We start from the raw sequence: 24,174 nt of genomic DNA on the forward strand, positions 1-24,174 counted from the left end.
CCACGTGTAGTTCCTGTAGTAAACATTTTTAAATAAAAATTGCTTGAATATGTGCCTCAGATTTAATTGTAATTACATTGGACACCTTCTGGAGCCATGCAGCAAGCGCATTCAACAATGGAGACTAGTATTTAAGTTCCAGATTTAAAAATAACCACAAAATGATTTTGTAAAACTGTTTGTACAAGCATTACATTAGACATGATGATGACCTTTAGCATACAAACAAATAGATAAGAGGTTGCTCATCATCCCATGACACATTTTCGTGATATATATCTAATGTTATTTGAAAATATGATTTAACTACGCCTTAAACAAGATTTTGATTATAATCTTTATTTATAATACAGAAAGCACACATGCACATTATCATGCATTTACAAATGAATTCTGGTTGATTTTAAAAGACATTAAACTTGAACGTCATTCAGATTTTGCAGCGGTCATGTTTGTACAGTGATTTACATTTGGCCGTGTTTCAAAAGTTGGGAAATATCTCAAGTATGTAATGCCTCATTCTGTTTTGAGCAAACACATGAGAGAAAAACCAAAGTTTATTTCCAAAACGAGTATTTAAAAGAACATGTTTTTTATTATGTAATCATGTTTTCATCGTGTTAGTTAGCTGTAGTTTTGCAGTTTCATTGATATTAATTGATTTTAATTCATTTTGGAGCCAAACTCTTTAAATACAGTATGGATTTTTTAAAAGGCTTTTAAAATATATTTGATCCTTGTGTTTATCACGTCCCACTTTGCTTGCTTTTATCAAAAAAATAAAAATATAATACAACAAAGACGAAAAGAGATTAAAAAAAACTTACGTACACGTACGTTGCCTTAAGCACATACGGTCTATGCTTACGTACTGAATTACGTACAACAGACGTTGCCATTTGAAATATCACCCCATAGAGGGCGTCAGAAAAACTTTCTATTAGCTCGCCACATTAAATATTTAGCATGAAAATGTTTGTGGTTTGCGGTATAACAAATCAGTGTCTTTGTGATTCTTTAATCCGCATTATGTTGTCAAGTTCATGTCTGAATTTAAGAGGAATAAACCGTGCAGAAAATGACACGCGTACATTATAAAACTCGATACATTGAACAAGGAAGTTCCTGGAAGAATGAAAGCGGGTGGATTTCCGTCCTGCTGTTTACAAAGTATCTTCAATCGGACTGTCGGTGCATGAACTTCGATTAGAGAAACTTTCAGGGTTTGTCAAGCGATGGAAGATGTGTCGACGACCAACACACACGGGATTTGTTCACCTAACTTGTTTAGTTGTCATGTAATAAATCATGTTTTGTGAGCGAGTCTGGGAAATCCTCCTCACATTCATCGGTGATATGAGAGTATCGTGTGCTTTTACATCTGACTTGCACGTCATATAGGAAATTGACTTTATTTTAAACTTCTGCTGTCGGTCGGATGTGAATATACCTGCTGTGGTACTGTGAAGTAACGACACTGGTGGTGAGTTTGTTTTATTTGATTAACAAACAAACGAGGCTCTGAACCTTTGTTTTTTTTTTAAGGTTGGGCTCCTAAAAACTGAAAATGATCATCTTGAACATAATGTTGTGTTTTTATATGTTATAGGGATGTGCATTTTACCTTTACACGGGAACTGCTGCCATAGCTTCCTCAATGAAAATGAACCACGGTTTTACTACCGGAACCGTATTTAAAATATGATTTTATTTTTATTAAATCGTAAACATTTGAGGAATGGCTATATTAAATGATCTGTTTTATTAATAGTAGTTAGTTCTGATAAATCGTTAAGTTCGTGCCATTAGAGATGCCACTGGTTTTTACTGTCGAACATGATGTCATTCATTTAGTGTGGCTTATAAATACTTACAGTATTGGATACTAGACAAACTTCATGATTCTCATGTAAGAAAATCTTTATTTATGTTTTTCTATCATTCTCAGTGCCTACACACCCTGGTGCCAGTATGATGATGGCAAGTACAGCGAATCACCTCTGGTCCCTGGATGATGTTCTTGGTCAGGGGGCGACAGCAAGCGTCTACAAAGCACGAAACAAAGTACTTCTTGACACCATCATTACACCTCGTACTAAACCATTATTAGTCGAGGAAGCTGTTTTAGGTTCTATGCACAGAACCATCTCCACATTCATATGAAATGACTTTGAATCTGTCCTTTAGAAAACGAGTGAGCTGGTTGCCGTGAAGGTCTTCAACCTGGCGAGCTACAACAGGCCGTATGAAGTTCAGATGAGAGAGTTTGAGGTGTTGCAGAGGCTCAGTCACGTCAACATTGTTAAACTCTTTGCTGTGGATGAGGTACGCTTCTGATGTGGTTTAGTATTTTCCACCCACGGTATTGCTGACCTTTTCAAGTTTGGTGTCGCTCTTTGATGTATAGTGTTGGGGTCGTTTAAGACCCTTTGATGAGTTCAGAGTGTGAAAAATACACTATCAATGAGCGTCTCGATTCTTGTGCCTGTCAGATGCATATGAACCCAAAGCATAAGGTTCTGGTGATGGAGTTCTGTTCAGGTGGTAGTCTGCTTAACCTGCTGGAGAAGCCTGAAAACGCTTATGGACTTTGTGAATCAGAATTTCTCATCGTGTTACAGTGTGTGGGTAAGACCCCAAAAATGACAACACATTTTAAGTTTGCTATTAAAATGTCAAATTCGTAATTTGGATACGTATATAATCATAATAATTCCCAAACCCAGACAACTGGTTCTTTTCAACGTACTCATCATCTTCATTTCTTTCTTTTACTTTGAACGTATACAGCCCAAGGTATGAACCATTTGCGGGAAAATGGGGTGGTGCACAGAGACATCAAACCTGGAAATATCCTGAGGCAGATCGGTGAGGATGGACGCTCGGTGTACAAGCTGACGGACTTTGGTGCTGCTAGAGAGTTGGAGGATGATGAGAAGTTTTTGTCAATATATGGCACAGAGGAATACCTGGTAGGGCGGAAGTTATGTTTTAGCGTTTTTTATTGCTATCAGAATTTCTTATGCACATCAGTAGATGCCTATCCACATTAAAGGCATCAAGAGCAATCTTTTTCAGTAATTCACAGAAATCAGTGAATATCACCTATGCGCTTTCTTATCAAAAATCTACTCATGGTTTTGTTGTGGTTCTTTTGATGTGTCCATGGGAACTATGTATTTGCTGACTTTTCTGTGTATCTGTGCTTCAGCATCCTGACATGTATGAGCGAGCTGTCTTGAGAAAGCCGCAGCAGAAAGCTTATGGAGTTTCTGTCGATCTTTGGAGTATTGGTGTCACCTTCTACCACGCTGCAACTGGCAGCCTTCCCTTCATACCTTTTGGAGGCCCACGAAGAAATAAGAAAACCATGTGAGAATCCTTATCAGATTATTTAGTAAATGAGGGGATACCAACTGTCCCCAAATGATCTAGTTGCGAGGTTGCGAATTGCAAACGACAACTTGCACCCCCCTCTCTTTAGAAGCACTACAGTGGCTGACACAGTACTAAGATGCCGAAAGACATAACGTATTTACAAAACTCATTCTGTAGAGCTGTTTGTCCCTTTAGGGCTACTGTAGAAACAACATGGTGAATTTCATGTAAGGAGACCTACGGTTTATGTTGATAGAAAAAGCTCATTCTAAAGTATCTTTATGTAAGGTCCTTATACACCTCTGAAGACAGTTATGTACAGTATATTAAATTTCATTTCTGTCAATAGATCCTCCAAAAAATGAAACATTGGACCTTTAATGTGTTTTCTTCCAGGTACAAGATCACAACAGAGAAGCCAGAGGGAGCCATTGCAGGTGTACAGAAAACGGGGGACGGCCCTATTGAATGGAACTACAAAATGCCACAGTCCTGCCAGCTCTCAGAGTGAGCTAAATACTAAGAAGTTATTAATAGTGATCTTTATTTACTACGAGTGCAAAAGTCCTCTTGAGTTTAGCAACAGTTCACTCACGTCTCTGGTATTTGCAGAGGTTTAAAGACTCAACTGGTTCCAGTGTTGGCCAGCATACTGGAGGCCAATCAGGAGAAGTGCTGGGGCTTCGTCCAGTTCTTTGCCGCCACCACTGAGATTCTGCACCGGATCACAATCCACGTCTTCTCTCTCCAGCAGGCCACAACACACAGCATCTGCATCCGCTTTCACAACACGTTCGTTTGCTTTCATATTTTTACACATCTGTACAACTGATGGTTACATATGCATGAACTGTATTTTATTTCTTAAAGGTTTTCATATCCATTATTTACTACTATGGAAGGCAAGTGAAGTGTGTGTCATTTGTTTGCTGTCAGTTTTTTATTTAGAAGTCACAAAATTGAAATCATCTCAAAATTATTATTATATTTGGATGTGTGAGTAATTTGAGTTAATTAGAAACATTAAAAAGCAGGTTCAGTTCGTGTAGCCTAATGTACGTCAGTGTGGTTGGAAATGTTTCTGAAAATTTTGTTTAATTTATTCTTATAGAGTATCCATCTTTTTTGAGGATGTACAAATTCAGACTGGGATTGAACCTGAGTATCAGCAGTACCTGTTTCAGGGTCATCGTCTCACATTGGAGCCAAGCATGAAAGTAATCAACCTCCCGTCCACCAGTTCAGATCGACCAATCTTTTTGATCAGCCGACGGCTGCAGATACTAGTTGGACTTCAATACAGAGAGCGTAAGGATCCAACAAATGTGTTTTTATTATCTAATGCCTGAGTGGGAGTTCTGTGCTGTGTAATAAAATAATTTATGTTTGCAGTATTTGTCAATAAAGCATTTATTTTCAATTTCTCCTGAAGGTAATTTAATCTCACATACAAATTAAACTCCATTATTTTCCCTTCTACTATTTGACTTCTGTTCTGTAGCTGAATCCCCCAGTATGCCTACTAGGTTTGATGTAATGGCAGATTGTACTTTCTCAAAGGTAAGCATTGAAGTCTATACGTTGAATTTCTGATGCTTATTTCCTACATACTATATGCCACTACCATGTTTCCATTGCTTGTTCCTTCTTAAGAAAATTGCAGGAGTCATTCATCAGTATTTGCGGATAGCTCGATCCATGCAGAAGGACAGAGAGTTGATTCTGCAGGGATTTTATATCTACATGTAAGTGCCGTTTTATATGACTAGAACCTCCTCGTACAGTCATCCTCAATAGGCGGACCATGGTCCGGATCCGGACCTTTGCTTCGTTCCATCCGGACTGCGAGACGTAGCCTAATGAACCATTTCAAAGTTTGCCTATTTTGGTTGTTTAAATTGAGCCGGTGTCTTCACAACGGAGAATCACGTCACATGCGCTCTCAGGAACATTTATGTAATTTATCTTTTGCCGCTATATCCTATAATAACTTTATTTAGTGCCAAACATGCCTTATTTTAACCCTTTCCGCTCCGCCCGCGCTGCTTCTCTCCCGCCAAAGACATGAAGAGCAGCAAACACATGCTTATTTTAAAGAGGTCAAATGACACTGCTAAAACACTGTATTTTTCACATACGATGCATGTTTGTATGTACTCTCTGCCCCGCCTCTCTGAAACGCGCTGATTTTTACATAGCTCATCGCTCTAAAAAGCCAGGTGTGCTTTGATTGGCCAGTTAAATGCTGCTTAGTGAATACTGCAAGCATTTCACGGAAATGCAACGTCTCTTACCATATTTGGAATATCAGGTTCCTCTTCAATCGTACTGACAGGTGATAAAATGTCATCGGTACTTCCTTATATCAATTAGAGCCCAAATCTGATACAGAAAATGAAGATGATCAAGCAGATACATCAACTTTGCCAGCGCGACTTGAGCAGGATGTAAAGGATTGAAAAGGTTTTATAAAAACAATATTGTGTTAAATAGTTAAAAACTATAGCTAACTTTTTTACCTTTTATATAAGACATTATAAAGACAATAAACAAACAACCATATACATCATACAGAGTTTGTGTGAGATGGAAACAAGCTCGCATTACAGCAGGGAATGGTAACATAATAAATAACGTGAGCGCGTTGGCCCATCTTTATCAACCAGTGTTACGCCAAATCTCGTCGCGACTCAACAAAGACAATACACCCAAAATGAATACTAAATAAAAAGACATTATAAACAAAACATTTGTTACCTCTAGTTGGAACATTGTTACTGATTATTAGGACTTGTTGTCTTTTTTCACATTGCATGCGTGCGTGTCTGCATTTGCAGATCACAAACACACGACAAACTCAACCCATGTAAGTACGTAGCAAAGTCTTTTACAATGAAAAAATACTTACAGGCTGCGAATCTGAAGCGCCTGTCATTGCGAAGTTTTAATTGTTGGAATAGCCCCACTTTTTAAACTAAACTCTCCCAGGTTCGTGAAGGAATCTTCAGTGAAATGCGCTGCACAAACTTAAACATTCGGGTTGTACTATTCTGGAACAGTGTTGCAAATAAAATGTAACTATTAACTTTTAGTTGTTCCATCTTTAGGCAGGCCAAACAAATGGTCTTTCTTTTCTTAACGAAACACACAGCGTCTCCGCGACATGGCTGCGGCGGTGACGATGCAATGAGATTTACAAGTACGCCCACTTTACTTGCGTTTAGATTTGGGTGATCTTAAGTCATGTTACGAAGTGACATACATTCGCTGGGGTGTGGTTACACAAGGTATTTCAGGCAGGTCCGGGTGAGCATTTGCAATGAGCAACTTTACGTGTCTCATACATCCATGGGTAACTTTTAACAGACCAAAGACACAGAAAAACACACATTCGCACCATATGACCCCTTTAATAACAGTAGTGCAGACACGCAGAGCAGGTAAATGGACACACAACCGTAAACAAAATGCAGCAAATATTAAAGTGTTAAAGTTAATCATTTGTGTCTCTCAGTCTGTTTACTGTTTGCAATAAGTCTCCAACCTTTCAACAAAATTTGTGATGCTTATTAACCACAACGTTGTTATGTACTTTTAGCATTATTGGTCAGCATGTAAACATTTGTGACCCTGTGAAAACCCAGGCTAAACTCTCAATAAAGATATTGTTATATTTTCACTGAATATTCTGTAGGATGGTTTTATGAAGGACATTCGCTGGGTTTTCACAAGCAGGTTCACATTTTGTAATGAACAACATTTTAATTGAGAAATTATTTAAAGATAGAAGTAGTTCTGGTATAAAGGTGAAAATGGCATGGAAAGGCTAATTTAGTGAGTAATTTTGTTTATGATTTTAATTGTTATAGAGCATTTTAATTGTTACATTACATTTGCGGTTTGGATGTTGTCAGTAGTTTTTTATTTACAAATATTAATTATCAGACTTCTATTAAGAGGGGATTCCCCTAAAGCCACAGAGTCTATACATAGATATATCAAAATGTAAAATAAATGGCCTGATAAAAGATCATATCTTTTACACAGTATATCCAACTTGGCTAAATTGATTAAATATTTTTTTTATTTTCAAAAAACATATTGTCCGGACCTCTGTTTGAAAGAGAATATAAAGACGGGAACTTTAATTGAATACCCCTGTCCTAGTATATGATATGATTTTCTTAAACAATATTCCCTCTTGACTGCAGTGAAACCACAGGTATAGAAAGCAATAACATTGCACAGAGGATTGCCATGGTGAATATGAAGCTGCTCTCCTGCATCGCCACAGAGGAAAACCTCCACAGATTGTAAGTATTTGTCTCCGTAATACTGCTTAAAGCATTATTAGTGATGATTCTGAGGATAAATCGTATACAAATTGTATTTTTGTATGCTAAATTAATATAATATTACTAATGCTACTACAGTACAAGCTGCGGTGCACAAATGAACCTGACCAGTTTATAATGAGGTTTTGATGGATCTCTCTTCATTCTTTCCGACCAGCACACACAAATTTGCACATGAGTTTCCAGATTTCGCAGACCATAAGAAGAAGCTGACCCTGGTAAGAGTTGTGTTCTGTGAGTCTTGTGTTAAGTAAATGGAGAGGATGTGTGTTTGATGTTTACTGCTGTGAATAGATTGAAGAAGATCTGAAGACCATGTACGGCAGTGGCATCAAAGAGTTTCAGAACCAGCTACAACATTTGCACGTGATGCTGTTGAAACACTCCGAGACACTGGCACAGGACAAGAGGTGATACAAACTGTTGGGATCAGTATAATCCTGTGTCTTAAAGCGGGTGTAACACACAGGGCTTCTGCCAATCTGATATTAATATTGAATACCTATATAGTAGTATTGCATACTTCGTATCTTCGAAGAGTATTTAGTTTGATCAGATTTATAAAAGCTACATACAGCTTTTCGATTGTTTCCGAAAAACACATGCCGCGTGCGGGGGGGAGGGGTAGGCTGAACCAAATCATGTGCGCATCCATTGTCAACAAAACACAGACATCAGTTTACCTCACCGCATGCGGTTCATTTCCTTCATCTTTTAGCACTGTGACGGCTCCATATATCAGTTTCAAACGATCTCCAAATCCAGCATTATATCCACCGTTTATATAACATTCATCACCCAAATGCAGTGAACAAACAAACACAGCTGAACTTCGCGAACGCAGTGCTCTCTCTCCTGCACACAAGTGTAAGTGACGTGGGCACATGCTCCCTCTCCCGCTCTCCTTGGTTGACGTGTGGGTGTGCTTTTCCAGGAGAACTCGATCTCGTTTTTTGACAAGTCGACCATGACAAGCATAAGAACACAGCACGTTTAACTTTGTAAAGAAGTCAGAATGCTTGATAGATTAAGGAATGTCCAACAGTAAATTAGCTCACAGATATTAACTTGGTAAAACATTTAAGTACTTTTGTGTAAAAGGTGATGAAAACAACTCATTCTTTTCTTTTAATTTAATGATAACAGACCTATATGATATTTTACATGCTGTTCTTTACTGGCGTGTGAGATTGTGTAAATTTGTAATGTGATCAGACCCAGCATGTGTCTTTAATGCAGCATTCAGAAGATGGAGGTTCTGATGGAAAAGATTGCTGCTGTACATCAGCAGTACTGCAAAGACAAGGTGACAGGAAGTGAGTGCATGAATGTTTTCCCTCGCATATTCATTCAACATAAATATACTCTAGTTGACTGTCAGATATCATAGATTAGCCACTGCACCGTGATTATCCTTAAGACACACAACCTTCTGTGTTTGTCTGAACTAGTTAAAATAGAAATGTAAAGCTTTAAATTAATTGTTCTCCTGAAATTGACAATTCTCTAACTCACCCTCATTCCGTCCCAGATGTATTATATCTTACTTCCTCTCTTTAGATGAAGACAAAGATAAAAAACACTTAATGGCAATATGTAGATATAAATGTATTGAAGCTCCAAAAGCTGTATATCCGTTATCATTAAGGAAATTCAATTAAATGACTGAAGTGTGTAAACTTTTCTTTGAAAGTGACATAATGTTTTAGGTGTATATGAGAAGTAAAAGCATTTAATAACTAATTAAATAACTTATTAGTAACAGGAGATTTTATCACAGAAAACTTTAAACTTTTAATATTTGAATAATATCAAAGTACTTTAAAATACTTAAAAAAAACTTAAGAGAAGTCACTATGCTCTTGGCGAGGGTACAGATAGGAGTGGGTTAATGTGGAGCCAGTACTGAGATCAGTGAGATTATCAATCAGAACTGTGTTGGTTGCTCCCACTATGAGGAGGAGAAGCGCCGTCTTATCTGACAGTGAGGACCATTCCAGGCAGGCAGCCATGGAGAATCTAATCCTCCTTTCTGCCTGCCTTCTATGATAATGTCTGATGTGACTCTGTAAAGTCTGTGCAGTTAGCTAAAATAGATCCTATCTGCAACAGTCATATGGGACTGAAATGTAAAAATATTTTTCAAACTGATGCCAATTCAATCCTTTTCTGTCCCAGATCTCAGTTATAATGACGAACAGATTCACAAGTTTGAAAAGTGAGTATTAAACATGAACAGCTTCTTAAATGCCTGTGTCAATAATCTGACAAATGCACATATTCTGTCCAGGCTCAATTTATCTTCATACATAAAGAAGTTGAAGGCTTTATTCAAGGATGACTGTTTGCAAAAATACCAGGATGTTCTGATGGCCGCAACGAACTGGAACAGGTGAGGAAGAGGTCATGTGGACTAAGTATAGACTAGGACTGCACAATATTAAAGAATGTGAAGTTGCTAAATTAAGTATACAATATGAAATATATACAATAATTTATATAGCAATAAATTATATATTCAATAATTTATATATTATTCATCCCATGACCCCCAAAATAACGGTGCCAGTGCCTCAAGACCCCCACTAACCCTAACCTGACCCTACCCCTAACCCAGTGACTCGAGACCCCCACTGTCCTCGCAGGTGGTTAATGTATACAAACATTGTGCACAACTGCGCACATGCATTAATTAGGTCTATCTAAACACAAGCATAATCCCATCACAAAAGAGCACAGTCCAAGATTATATTATTTTATAGTAATTTGCTCATTACTTTACTTGTTGTTATACATAAACCATGAACTATTACTACAGGTCACATTTCATCAAACTGATTCAAGTGCTGATAGATACCTTTTTATGCAGACGGCAGTCTCTTTTGTACCTTAGGTCGATGGATTTTCTGACTGCAGCACTTCTCCGCCCTCCTCCGCTTGCCTCCCTGCGTTGTCTTTGGTCGATATTATCCATATAAAAATATAAATAAAAATATCCTAATCTGCGTGCACATATGGGGATGTTTTTACATGGTGCTGTAAATGGACTTGCTGCACCTAACCTGCACCGGCAGATGTTGTTAATGTGACGTAATCACCTCAGGGGTCATTATCAAAGGGAAGTAAAAAATACATATATTTTGACTTAACTAATATTTGGTTACACGTTTATAAAATTATTTTGATAAAATATGTTGTTTCTAATAATAATAAAAAAATTCTGGGTATCATCTTGCGACCCCCATATATATAACCAACATATCTATTTTAATTGATTGTTTTCTACTAGTTCTTTGGTCTTTTAAACATTGGACTGAACTGGCAGCTTTTTACCACCAGGAGCCATTTACACAGGACACATTGTGGCTTTTAAAAACAGCTAGATGGAATGGATGGAAATGTAACTTTTTTTCAACTTGGCCCACCATTTTAAAACATGGTCCTCTCATGAATGCTTCCTATGTTCTCCAAATATATTTGATATGAGAAAGGTGGGCCAAAAGTTTTGAAAGTATAGATTCAGAAACATTCTTCATATGTTTTGGTGCTGCTACTTCTTGGACAGATATAAAAGAAAGCCGGAATGTGTATTGAATTTCACTGTCAACAAAGCTCCCTGGAGTTTATCTTTGGAGACTAAAGAGGATATTACTCAAGATTAACAGCTTATTATTATTTATAGCTCTCACACCTAAACTAAACAGGATAAACCTTCTGCAATAGGTCATTCTGTGTAATTTATGTATTGTGTTTAAATTAGTATTTGATGTTCAAACAGAGTTCTGCATGAGATGGTGTCAAGTTTAGATCACAACAGTGGTGTCCTGCGACAGCGGATGAGAGATCTACATGTGTGTGAAACCCTGCAGAGCAAGGTTAACCTCAAAAAATCCACACACATTCTGTCTAATTGACTGTGTTTTGGTATTTTACTGCTATATGACAGCACATACATTTATTGAACACATTTTTGGTTTAATGTTTAAATCTGGTGCCTGAATGGTTAAGCGAAGCCTAACTCGACCATGATCTTGGCAGGTTTTGGACAGAGCTGTGCTCAGAGCTCTCCAGCAGCCATTAGGGGCCGAGGGCATGGACAGACCAAAAAATGAAGACCACATGATTCTCCGGTACGTCACTGGAGCAAAGGAGGCAGTATATATTTCCATTTAAACAGTATGCATTCTTAATGAGACACTTTCTGTTTTTAGAATGAATAGATTGAAAGACGAGATGGAGGCCGTGGCACGAGAACTACAGAGTAATAACAACATTATAGAGAGGTATGCGGTCCTATTGTTGTACTCTGTGTATTATTTCAAAAGAATGACGTCTCTTTTAAAAATCCTTTCACAATTTAACCGTCTTCTGTGTTTTGAAGCCTTGGAGTAGTTACTGCTAAACTGCCAATGGAGAGAAAAGTACCTCAAACCAAAACCCGTGAGGATCTTTGAGACTACACAATACCACAATGAACGAAAATGGAAAGTGAAAGAAAGTGGAAAGATTACAAGTCATCTCAAAACAGAACGGTTTTCAAAGTACTTTTGTAAACTACGTTTGTATTTTTACCCAAAAACTTTCCCTCAAAAGCCAAGAGTAAATCCACAACAATTCCAAAATGTCACTACAGATCAATATTCATACAGCAGTGGTTCGCCTGAGTAATCTAGAGAGCCGTTGTGCATTCAGCCGACAATAATGTTGTAATTATTGCACAGCCATGAAATAAAGCAAGAGCCGTTAAATCCGCCCGGTGGAATTGATTCCGTTTGGAAAAGTGAATACGACAGCACAATTGAATTAGCCTATTGATCATAGCTGAGTTATCATTCAACACAGAGCAATACAAAAATGTTTTATGTGTTGTGGATTCTGTGTTTTATCTGTTAGACAGTGTTGATCCAGGCACTATGTGAACAGCAGACATAACTCAAAATATATCATCATGACTGGAGTCAACTGTCTCATGTAATGTTATTTCAGTTTACGTTAAGATATGAAATGTAAAGTGAAATTTGTGTTGGATGGGTCTTGATGTTGTGTTATATGGTTTGAGTGAATGGGGAATTCCTTGCTCATGGGGAACTACCATGTCATGATGACAACACAGAGACCACTGTGCTTTGGCTACGTTTGTGTGTGTTTGTCTACATATGGAATTTTTATCAATTTTCTTACTGCCTTTTTTGTATGCGTTGTAATAAATCTTCACTTTTTAGTGGAAGGTATGTTTATTAATATTTATATAAACATACTATTTATATACCTCTGATAATTGTTACATTTGAATAAAATCTGTGAAACAGTTTGAATGTAATTATATTTGTTTTTTTTAAAACAATACTCTATATCATAATTTTGCAGTATAAATATATAAGCTATAATTAACAAATGAGAAATATACGTTTATTATCATTTATATTCATTATGATTTTTATAATAAATATTGTATGCGATATTTTCACATTAAAAACAAACAGGTTGACAATTCTCGCTGTGAATGTTTCTTGTTTAGGTTAAGTTGACAGCAGAAGTTTGAGGGGCAGGCTCACATGTGCTTTAAAGAGCGCGCGACCGCTCGTCAACTGTCATTTAAAGCGCGCTGCTCGACGAGTACGCGCGTCACCACACGCTCGCAGCTGGCGCTCCAATTCGGTTTGTATTCCACGCACATACTACTACAGACATGGCGTCCGTCACTTTAGGACGGCACCCCGCTCCACACCACCTCGACTCGGACCAGCAGCTCCTCCAGAAGCTGAAGGCGACCGACAGAAAGAAATTCTCGCGCAAATGGTCCCTGGAGAAGATTAAGCGACACCGACCGAGTGATGCGGACAGCGCGAGAGTCGCGGTGTCAGTGTTATTAAATCACGAACAGCCTTCAGCATCCCCAAACCGAGCCTGTGAGACCGGTTCGCCACGTAGTGCTATGGACGCCCGAAATAAAGAGACCGAGATGCCCAAATCCACGAACGGTGACACGGCTGGCCACGCGCTGGAGCTGTGCCGCCTTGACAAGGAAAACGCGAACAATAATAACGGGATTTTCAGCAAGTACACGACAGGGAACCGGAGAAGTTCGATGAAGGACACGGGAAAGATTCCCTCGTCATCATCACCGCGGGAACATGGCAATTTCTCCCTAAGCGCGAGCTCGGTGCCTGATGAACTGGAGGGTCTGCAGCTCGACAGGCTGACACAGGCGAGGTCAGGAGTCGTGAAGATGCGGAGCGAGCCTTTGAGAAGAGAAGCATGGTCCATCTTTAAACAGAAAGACCCGAGGGTGAAGGTGGAGAAGGGAGAGGGCCACAACTTCACCTCCAGAAAGGTGAGACAGGACTGGTGCGACGCCTGCAATCGGCACATCAAAAGCGCTGCCTTCAAGTGTCAAAGTAAGTGATGTCTGTCTGTCTGGTGCGGTTTACATGATGCTGTGGGAACAGCCTCAGGCTGACTTTGTAAAACCGTCAACAACGAATGTGCTCCTGAAGTACTGATCTTTGAAAATATATATGTTGTTAGTTTGTTTAAAATTAGTTTTTTATTTTATTTAACTGCATGCACTCTTAAAACGATTCATTTTGGGTTCATTCAAAGGTTCTTAGATCAATTTAACCTTTTTATAGTCAGTAGTGTAGTGAAAAAATAGTTCTACAAAGAAACTATACAGCAAAAAAGCTTTTGTGGATATTATAGAACCACATTCAGCCCCAAAATAACGTTTTATGAATTTTTTTTGCTCCTTAAATAGTTTGCCAGTTTTTTTTTTATAGTCAAAAAATGCTTAAATGAGCCACATGTGTTTAACTCCTGTCAATTTCAAACCCTTGAATTATTTTATATAAAGAAAACGTTAAAGTAACTCATTTGAAACAGCAAAGAAAAAGAAAAATCTCCATAGAGTTGGTTACAAAACTGATAATGTATGTTTTGGGATTTATTACTGGAAGGAGTCCTTGAACTTTATGGCCCTTCTGTTATAGGACCTTCCGGTGAATTTGATCAAAATGAAGCATGCTGATGCATGTTGAGGATTGAGAATGTTAGGTGTGAAGAGATGGGGGGGAATCCCGTACCCAAGGTTATTATATGCGTTTCATTTTCATTATTTGTCATATTTACTTAGTTCTTTAGAAATGGGAGCCGGGGCTCTAAGTATTGTTATCTGAATTACTGCATTCATCAGATTTCCTTACTAGTGAAATGATTTCAGGAACATGTGAATTCATGTGCTTCCTCAATAAATGAAACCGGGTCTGAGGTAAACTGCATAATCTCCCAAAGGATCAAAATGCCATGGTTATTTAAATATTTCCATTTGTCTTATTGATTTAGAGAAACGGTGTACTGTACTGCTCACCATAATGTTGTCATTTTGACACATGATTTGGCATTTCTCCTCCACTGTCCCATCATGCACTTAATCATTACTTCTTTCCTCTCCTGCTTCTAAAGGGCTGCCATTCCTCTTCATTTTGATCCTACTTCACGTTCTTACAAACGACATGTATTAATAACAAGTCTTTGTTTTTTAAAGAAATATTTGGGAGGTTACTGCTTCACGGCAAATACAAAGAATGAATGGAATGAAGGTACTAAATATTTTAATGGCTTACAGTGATGTGAGGCACATTGAGAACAGAAGGCACAGCCTGCAGCTCTGCGCAGTATGTGTTTGATTGTGTGTGTTTTGTGTGCGTGCGTGTGTGTGTGTACAGTATGTGTAAAGTGATGCTGAGCCTGCATTGTGTCAGCAGTTCTCTTTTGGAAAGGTACCGCAGTGAATTGCTTGATAACACTATTTAAATACCAGACTTGTTTAATCAGACCTGAGGACTGGAGGTAACAGTGAACGCAGTAAACCTCTAGCTAATGTAAATTAGGGATGATTCTGGAATTTGGTTCAGAGCTCAAAAATGACATATTTGGGGAAAATCCTAACAGCAGTTCCAATTTCAGAGAAATCTGCTAATGGAAAAAAGGTGTATATTCAGTCCAAAATACATTGACCATAGTTTGCTGTCTTTCCACTTCAGTGATGTCAAATCTGTCCATTCCACCCATTTATCTTTGTAGGTGAAGACATTCATAAATCCCTTTAATACTAATTTACTGAAGCTGAGCTGTAGAGCCGGCAGGCCATAACACGTTATCTCTCATTTCCTCAGTTTTTCTCACTGATTTTCTCTGCTTCTGCCAGGCAGTGTGGCACCAGCAGTAACCCAATAAAAGCCATCCATCTCTGAAGGACACAAGGGAATTCACCCCATGCAGAAAGAATCATAAGAAAGAAGAAGCTCCTTATCACAGTTCATACAGTTCCACGATTTTCATGAAACCACGGACATTTTGAGTTTTACACTTGTTCCTCTTTCATTTAACCTTTTATTGTCCATGCCAGGGTGGGGTGTTTTTATTCCTGGGTTTGTTGTGGTATGCATCTGACATTCAACAAGAAGGATTAAGTTTGAAATCCAATGGGGATTTCCAGAGGCGGTTTTAAAAAGTTATCACTTTCAGTTCAGGGGGCTTTTGTGTTTTTACAGTAAGTTATGAACATGTCTTGATTTGCCTTTACCGTTGGCACTGGTTTGTATTTTTTCAAAATATCATTGTATTTTATCAACTAGAGCCTTCAACTCCTGGCATATCAATGTGACATGTTTCTGACTCTGATATAGGTAAAGCATAACATTTTGTCAATATCATTGTTGCTCATTGGTTTAAAACAGCCCATTTTGAAGGCATTCTGGGAGATGCTGTATTTAGGCGGTTGTGGTTGTGCACACGAGTTAAAGATGGTGCATACTGACTACTACAAGTCACCAATTTAGTCCACACACAGTCCATAATTACACATACAGAATGAGAGAGCAGCAGTAAGAGAACATCAATGCTTGCTTCCTTCTCTCAACAACTTACCTCCTTTATGTTCATAGTTTCTCTTTCTTTATCTTTCGTTGTCTTACAAAGACGCACACAAGTTTAATTTGCCATACTAGTCAGGACATTACATAGACTTCCATCAATTTTATGTCAGGCTTGTGATATATTTTATAGGCCCTACCCTAAACCTTCTCTTAAACATAATCATCACACAAACGTGCATGATATAAGATAAAAAGAAAAATGTGATTTGACCGATTTATGAGCTTTTTTAAGTGGGTTGTAATGATTGTTCACAGTCTTACCAAGGGCAATTGGGCCCCCACAAATATAGACAAACAAGGACACACACACACACTTGAAACACTTGAAACCCTTAAACCTCTCATCCATCTTCAGTTCCACAAATGCCTCGCTAAATAGATTTGTGAAAGACATACTGCGCACTATATAGTCTTATGGTTTTATAATCTAGTTATTTTCCATCTATATTCTGTACTGTATATGTTTTATGCTAAGTCATGGAAAGACTGAGTGATGTCTCTTCAGGTAGCTTGACTGCTAGCGGGACTGTGGGAATCTAAAATAAGAAGTCCTCCCTGGACCTGTCTCAACACATCAGTACAACCAGAGTATACTTACTCTGTCTTTTTAAAGGCACCTCACTCTGTGTTTGTCTAGCTCTGTGTCTAATCTGGCTTAGTTTTGGTAGCCTTCCCCCCTTATTTCAGCACCCAAATGTAAGTAATGAAGGAGTGACTGTCTGCCTTATGCTGTGTTTAATCCACATTATGGTTAAACTGTATATAGCCATATTGCAGATGGATTACAGGTTCTGAATGCCAGTCAGACATCGGATTGATTTTTAATTAAACATTTCAGACGGACTGTTATATTAGTCTATTAGTATATGTCTTCCTCTTTGCTTTTGGCACTGTAGTTGCTTTTAACATGTGCTTTGTAGAAAATGAAACCATGACCGGGATGTTGCTAGCATCGTACTCTGTCATATGAGGAACACAATAACATACAATTTTTTTTTTTCATTTTTGGCAGAAAGATGCATCTTAAAATATTTTCTATGTAGTTTGGCAGCGTGTCTACTTCTATTCTAAGATAAGGAAACATTTATAGTGCAAATAATTCAAAGTCATTTCCATGCACTCTTTTCATATCAAGATAAGAAACCTCTACTACTAAATTGGCCTTCCTCCCTAATTCCCAACTTTCCAAAATAAATAAAACCTCTGGCGTAAGCTTGACTCTTTACGCCTACAAAAACTAATTGACACAAAGTGTTATTCATTAACCTATGTAGTTTTTTTTCTGGACATGTTTGGCTACATTCTAGTGGATTGGTGTGCACAGGTTTAATCTTGTTGAAAACGGCGTACAGCAGGAGCTTTGTCTATGACTTCTCAATACATCATTCACCTCCGGCCACAGATGAACCAGGCATGTCAAGTCATCTCTCTTCCTGTTGAAGCTCTTTGGCCTCATAGTATTCAGACTGCAGCCACATAATGAGCTATTGGCAACGAAACCTTCATGCATTCTTTTATGTAGTTACACTAATGAAAGTATCAGATGGAGTTGGATGTGTATACAGGTAGTGTGTGACATGTGATGTGTGTGAAGTAAATATGTGTTAATGAGATCTCTGGTTGGATGTTTGAGGGGTTGTGTGACTGCAGAAGAAACTGAGTATATTGTATATGTGACAGAACTTTTGGGTATTATCGCGGGCTATTATTAGACTGCCCTTGGCTACTCTCTTCCTCTCTATCTCTCTCACCCACACTCTCTTCTGGGAGAATCGGGGTGAGGACAGCAAGAAATGTGTCACCCCATTTATTATAATCAGTCCAATGGCTCATGTGCACTGCTCGCTGTTTATTCAGAGCAGTGAATTAGTCAAGTGAAACAAAGTATTTGATGAGATGTTGATTCAATACAGGATGTTGTTCAGGTATCTTATTCAGGAATTAAGTGTCACTTTTAGGTTCTGAATCTCTAAACTAGAGTATGCGTGTGGAATAAAAGATATGAATTGATATACAAAGGTTTTCTAGTTTTGTTTCACAAACATCTTCATGGCTATTTTCTGTAGTTAAATGGAGCAGGAGGCTGCACTCAATTCTTCTTATTTATAGATACAGGGCACACTGAGAGAAAAGAAGAGAAGCGAGAGAGAGAGAGAGAGAGACATGGAGAGAGAGATAGTAGTCTTCATTGAGGGCCAGAGCAATGGTCCAAACTTGATACGTCCTTCAGGACAACAGGTTTGTCAAACCGTGGGCCGCGTTCTCTCACACAAGAAGTGGCATGACTGATGTCAGAGAGTGAGTGACAGGAGAGAGTCATCGAGGGAAGGAGAGAAAGATGGATCGATAGAGGGAGAGAGAGAGAGAGAGAGAGAGAGAGAAAGTGTCAGGAGTGCAGTGCGGCTGCGCCTTTAAGGATTCAATGAAAAACATGCTGCAGAGAGCAGGATGAGTGGGTGCAGTCTGTGCTGCTACGAGTTCTGCACTGCGTGAGAAAACCAAGAGCAGGGAACAGAAACAGTAGAAGAGTACCAGCAAGCGGGCGAGTTGAGGGTGGGATCGTGTCAGATAGAGGGTATCGGGTGAGGATAGGGGTGCAGGGTGGCAGAAAAGCAGGGGAGGGGGGGTGTTCACAGCACAACACAAAACCGAGCGCAGCCCTGCGATGGTGGACGCACAGGAGCGACTGGCAAAGAGAGCCCACACCTCAACGCCACGGAGCCACAGGTGCCCAGACCCACCGGCAGCCGCTCGAGGACCGGCACCTGGAGCGGGACACAATGGTGGAACTTGGGTCAAGGCCGTAACAGGCCAGAGATAGCGACTGTCATGCTGCCGGAGACGGAGGAGGCCGTCGCCAGCGCCTGCTTCGGACAAGTCTCAAAGCGTCTGGGACGGTTCTTCCGACGCCTGCCAAAGTCCCGCTCTTGGTCCGAGGGCCTCCGCATTCTGCGGCGCTCCAGCAGTAGTGGGACTCTTGAGTTATCAGGTAACAGAGGAGAGAGAGATTTGTAGTGTTTGGTTTTCTAGATGATAAAATACACGGTGTTCAGAGCAACATACAGAGACGATTTTCGCTGTGACTAGACCTGAACAGTTTGGTCAAAGTCAAAACCTCTGCAGTGACTTTTACCTTCCATAAATAGCCCTGTTCTGTTCTTGTTGGCGTATCACGATTCTGATGTGTTTCTTTGCCTGTTTCATTCTCTCTATAATTATGTCTCACCATCTTTCCCTACCTTTTGTTTTCTATTCATAGATTGTGGTGGGAGACATTGATCTGCAACTTAGCCGGTAAATGCTTCTGTGGTTCTAGAATGTGCCTGTAAACCATAGAGACAGCGTGCAATGCGATAATGAGAAGGAAACGGTAGTGCTTAGTTATCACACTATGGCACTATAGTTACTATTGTGACACCTGTGATAGCACTGCCACAGTTTAAAAAGTACAATATAGATTTTTAATGCATGTGGTTTATGTGCTTAATTCATACATAGGTGTTGATGTTGGTTGCCAGGGCGATCCTTTTTAGTTGCTAGGGTGTTTTAAAGGGTCTAGGGTGTATTAATTTAATTTTATACAGTAAGATATGGACACCCAGACATAAAGGGATAAATTTGATCTCAGTGCTGTTTTTGGCAAAAAGTCATTTTGATCAGAAGCCAAGGGAGTTGAAATCGAATTACTCATTGATCTGGACCGGAATCTCTTTTTGAGGAGAGGGATACAGTACACCAGCCTAAGGAACATAAAGAGATCTGGTTAAGTGCAAGTTAATTTGCTTTCAATTCACTTAGGATGATTAAATGAAAAGCAAGAATATGCATTTGTGCATTTGGCAGATAGTTTTGCCCAAATTGTCTAACAGTGAATTTGATGTATGCATTATATTAGCTGTACTATTCCTAGGAAACAAGCTCATGACCTTGACATTGGTAAGACCAATGGCAGCTGAGCTTTGGTGTCGAGTCTGTGACCGATGTGAAGGTGATGCCCTGGGTGCTTAACCTTTGCTTTAAAAGCAAGTTAGTGCTTTGGTTTGGATGCATGTGACGGAATTTCCTGTAAACATAAACTACAGTCATACTTCATATAAATTTTGAATGGACTACAGGTACCACATGGATGTGAGTTTTTTGTTTGACAGATAAGGAAACAATTTGTTTTAAAAGCCCATATTTTAATGTAATTTCAATTACAAAACTTATGTTTTAGCACAAAATTGTATTTCTTCAAGTACAGTAATGTTAATCACCAAACGTAATTTAACTGATTGCTAACAGTCGTACTTGATGCTTTGGTGTAGAAAAACAACCTGTAGCTCTGTAAATGATATCTATCTGACTTTTCAGTTTAATTGAAAAATGTCTATGATGGCCAGACTTATTTGAAGTCTGGTTGGTAAATCAAAGCATTTTTAGTGTCCGGTTAAGAAATGCATTTGAGATTGAGAAAAGAACTGCAGTGGTGACGCTAGTGCTTTTCTCACCCGTCCTTCTTCACTGTGAAGTTAGCCTTCCGCTCTCACTCACACTGACTCACTGCTGTAGATGACAGAGATGTTAACTGAGGGCGGCATACATTTTTCATGTTGCAAAGTAAATGCCCAGCTTGTCAAGCAAATTTTAAAGTTTAGGGGCGTTGAGTGTTTGAGTAAGGTCAAATCAAATGGCAAAAATTTATAATATTGGGAGAAACAATGTAGTCTACGATGATTGTAGAAAACTGATGTTGAAGAGATGCTTTGTTTTTAATTTTACTGAAAACTTACAGTACAATAGTATGCTGAAGATGTTGTGGAGGTGGTTGATTGTACAGGATAGAAGTTTTGTGAGCTTGATTCTGAAAGCCTGGCTTTAAAAAGCCTTAAAGGGGTCATATGACGTGGTTCAAAGGTTCGAAACCACTGTTTTTTCCACATACCGTGCATGTTTGTGTCTCCTCTTCGCCCCACCTCTCTGAAATGCGCAGATTTTTTACAAAGCTCATCGCTCCAAAAAGCGAGGTGTTATATGTAACTTATAAATGTAACTTATAACGCCAAAGACACAGAAAAACACATAGTCGCGCCATATATCCCATTTAAACAAACCTGTCTTTATTTATACATTGTCTGCATCCATCTCAAGATAAACAGTAAACACTACACATGTACTTCTTTATGGTAGTTGTCACTAACAACCTATCGTTCACAATAACTTTTTATTATAAATGACATATTTACCACCCTCGATGCATTGCAGTCAGGCTGAACATTCTGGCAGTGTAAGCTAGATGTTCATCTGAGGCGACAATTGTGTGGCATGTGTTCAAGACAACAGTGACCATGGCAGTGCAGTTTATTAAATTCATTAGATTCGATTTTAGTGCTCTTTCAGCATCTTTAACATCTGAACGGTTTAGTCCGTGCTTTATCTTGTTCCTGATTTGTATTGCTTCGATATTTCACTTTAATGGGCCTTGGTTTTTGCAGTCCAAGCATTGAGAAGGTCAGGTTAGTCTATTCATTGTTTTACACTGTAAGTACCAGACTGTGTTTTACGGTGTGGTTATTCCAATAATACTTTTCTTGTGAAAACATTTTGTAAAATTATCTCATAATCATTTTTATCTCACAAAGACAGAAGTTAGGTAAATTGAAGGTTATTGAATGAAAACTACCCTCTACTGTATTTACTTGAATGACAGGTTTTGTAGCAAGCTGTCAAAGTGATTGTTTGCCTTGAATGACATCAGGCTGTTTAGTAAAAATATCTAAATATAACAGAATCATAGTTTGTAGTATGGGTCATCTGCTATGAAGAAAAATGTAAAGAAAGGTCCAGTGATGCTGTGTGGTCCCTCTTCAGAACAAAGTCATCTGTTCAGTTTAATTACTGACTTAATACACATCATTATCCATGACTATTACTCCTAGTCTATGAATGTGGATAAATATGTATTTGCCCGCTCAGTATAATGGAACATTGCATGTTTCATAATAGAACACACACTGTTTCCCCCACCATGCCTTCCAATAAAGATAGGTCTTTGTGCGAGTTGATACGCAGATGTTCTTAAAACATTGGCACATTTCTTGCCATCTAAATGAACGTGTCTGGCCAAAATAAAAAAATGTCAGGAGTTGTTCTTTCATAGCTCTGTAGACCTTTAAATATCAACTTTGTTTCTGGTGTTACAGTATCATCTCAGTTTTTTTTGGAAGGATAGAAATACTATAGATATAAAAAATGACGTTAGAGCTATAAAAATCTGCTCTTTTTAAAACGTTTCATAACATATTTTCTTCTTTTCTTTTCTAAACTCCAACTGAGTCTCTTTCTTAGAAGAACAATGTGAGAGACATTGGCTCTTTTTTTTAAATCTAAAAACTAGCCTCAATCTAAAAACTATCTTCTGTTTTTGTCATGTGTCTATTGAACTGTTGTTTGTTTTCTGTCGGTTTATTTGAATATTTGTGTCTAATTCAGGAACAGTAATTTTGTCCTAAATTACAGGGTTAAGTAAGATACACTTCATTGGGGGCAAGTCGTTGGAATATGATCCCTGTTGGCATGTTGTTTGTCAATGAAGTCGACCAATACATTTTCACTTCTTATTTACATGCTAAACACTGTATTCAAGAGCAACACTGAATCTTTTACTCCTGATAAACTGGGCATTATGGGAAAGGGCTCGCAGCAAGGTTATAGGGTCAGTGCGTCAGCTGAGAGGGAAAAATGTCAGAAAATGTTGCTGACTGAAGCAGAATCCGAGAAACAGAGAGCGAAAGAGAGTGACACACAGGCATAGAAAGAGAGGGGTTGTTGGATGCAAATTGTAGCTCTAAGAAGGAACTTTGAATCCTGAGGTGGAAAATGCTGATGTATGGAAGTCAAAGGGGGAGAGCAGAAATGTCAGAGGGAAGTGGGAGGCGAGAAGGCGAGTTAGGGACAAAAAGCATCAGTGTTCTTGTCCATCATTGACTCCCCCTCGCATTCCAGTTATTGCAGGGGAGTTCTGCACAATACGATTTCAGACAAATACCAAAATAATTTTACTGCGTAGACACAGTTAACCCGTAAGGAAGTAGCCATGTTAAAGTGGGAAGTGATGTTTTTAGAGGGACAGGCCCAGGGACTGACTGCGGTGCAGAGATGCAAGTATTTGCCCTTTTTAAACTGAAGGCATTCCTTGTGCGCCCAAATAAACATTGTGTTTAATGTGACAAGGGTAAGAGTTTGACCCTCTGTCACCAGCACCATTTTTTTATAACCCGAAGCATAACTGGTTACGCAAACTCCAAGTTTTTATGCTCTGTTTGTGGGGTTTTTCTACCATTGACCCCAACAGTACACAAGAACTTGACAAATAATCTCTAGGCAGTCTTGAGTTTACGTGGAAATATGAACCTGTATGTTCGTATGCATGTGTGTTGTTGACAGATTTATACAGGTATTATTGGTATCTTTAAATTAAAGGGGTGGTTTCCCAGACAGGGATTAGATAACGCTATGACTAGGCC

At 38.7% G+C, this 24,174-nt stretch overlaps 2 protein-coding genes across 2 annotated transcripts in view; both read left to right on the forward strand.

Moving 5' to 3' along the window:
• The first annotated feature begins 897 nt into the window (after nucleotides 1–897).
• Nucleotides 898–13,044, forward strand: ikbke (inhibitor of nuclear factor kappa B kinase subunit epsilon). The gene is made up of 21 exons (XM_056735097.1): nucleotides 898–1,483; nucleotides 1,949–2,064; nucleotides 2,188–2,325; nucleotides 2,493–2,628; nucleotides 2,791–2,972; nucleotides 3,212–3,372; nucleotides 3,775–3,885; nucleotides 3,991–4,170; nucleotides 4,490–4,686; nucleotides 4,880–4,938; nucleotides 5,032–5,123; nucleotides 7,590–7,691; nucleotides 7,891–7,951; nucleotides 8,028–8,143; nucleotides 8,973–9,049; nucleotides 9,912–9,951; nucleotides 10,024–10,125; nucleotides 11,512–11,608; nucleotides 11,772–11,863; nucleotides 11,945–12,016; nucleotides 12,115–13,044. The coding sequence occupies exons 2-21, from the start codon at nucleotides 1,972–1,974 to the stop codon at nucleotides 12,185–12,187; spliced, it is 2,181 nt and encodes a 726-aa protein (XP_056591075.1). The 5' UTR covers nucleotides 898–1,483; nucleotides 1,949–1,971; the 3' UTR covers nucleotides 12,188–13,044.
• Nucleotides 13,045–13,312: 268 nt separating this feature from the next.
• rassf5 (Ras association domain family member 5) overlaps nucleotides 13,313–24,174 on the forward strand; it is a 32,378-nt gene continuing 21,516 nt past the window's right edge. The window contains exon 1 of the mRNA XM_056734799.1: nucleotides 13,313–14,131. Coding sequence (XP_056590777.1) covers nucleotides 13,423–14,131 — 709 coding nt within the window. The 5' untranslated portion in view covers nucleotides 13,313–13,422. The remainder of the gene's footprint in view (nucleotides 14,132–24,174) is intronic.

The sequence above is a fragment of the Triplophysa dalaica genome, chromosome 21 (genome assembly GCF_015846415.1).
Source record: "Triplophysa dalaica isolate WHDGS20190420 chromosome 21, ASM1584641v1, whole genome shotgun sequence".
NCBI classification, from domain to species: domain Eukaryota; kingdom Metazoa; phylum Chordata; class Actinopteri; order Cypriniformes; family Nemacheilidae; genus Triplophysa; species Triplophysa dalaica.

Coding starts and splice junctions, on each gene's coding strand:
- ikbke (XM_056735097.1), top strand. CDS start 1,972: ATGATGATGGCAAGTACAGCGAATCACCTCTGGTCCCTGGATGATGTT. Junction 5,124..7,589: donor CAGGGATTTTATATCTACAT/GTAAGTGCCGTT, acceptor TCTTGACTGCAG/TGAAACCACAGGTATAGAAA. Junction 7,692..7,890: donor GAGGAAAACCTCCACAGATT/GTAAGTATTTGT, acceptor CTTTCCGACCAG/CACACACAAATTTGCACATG.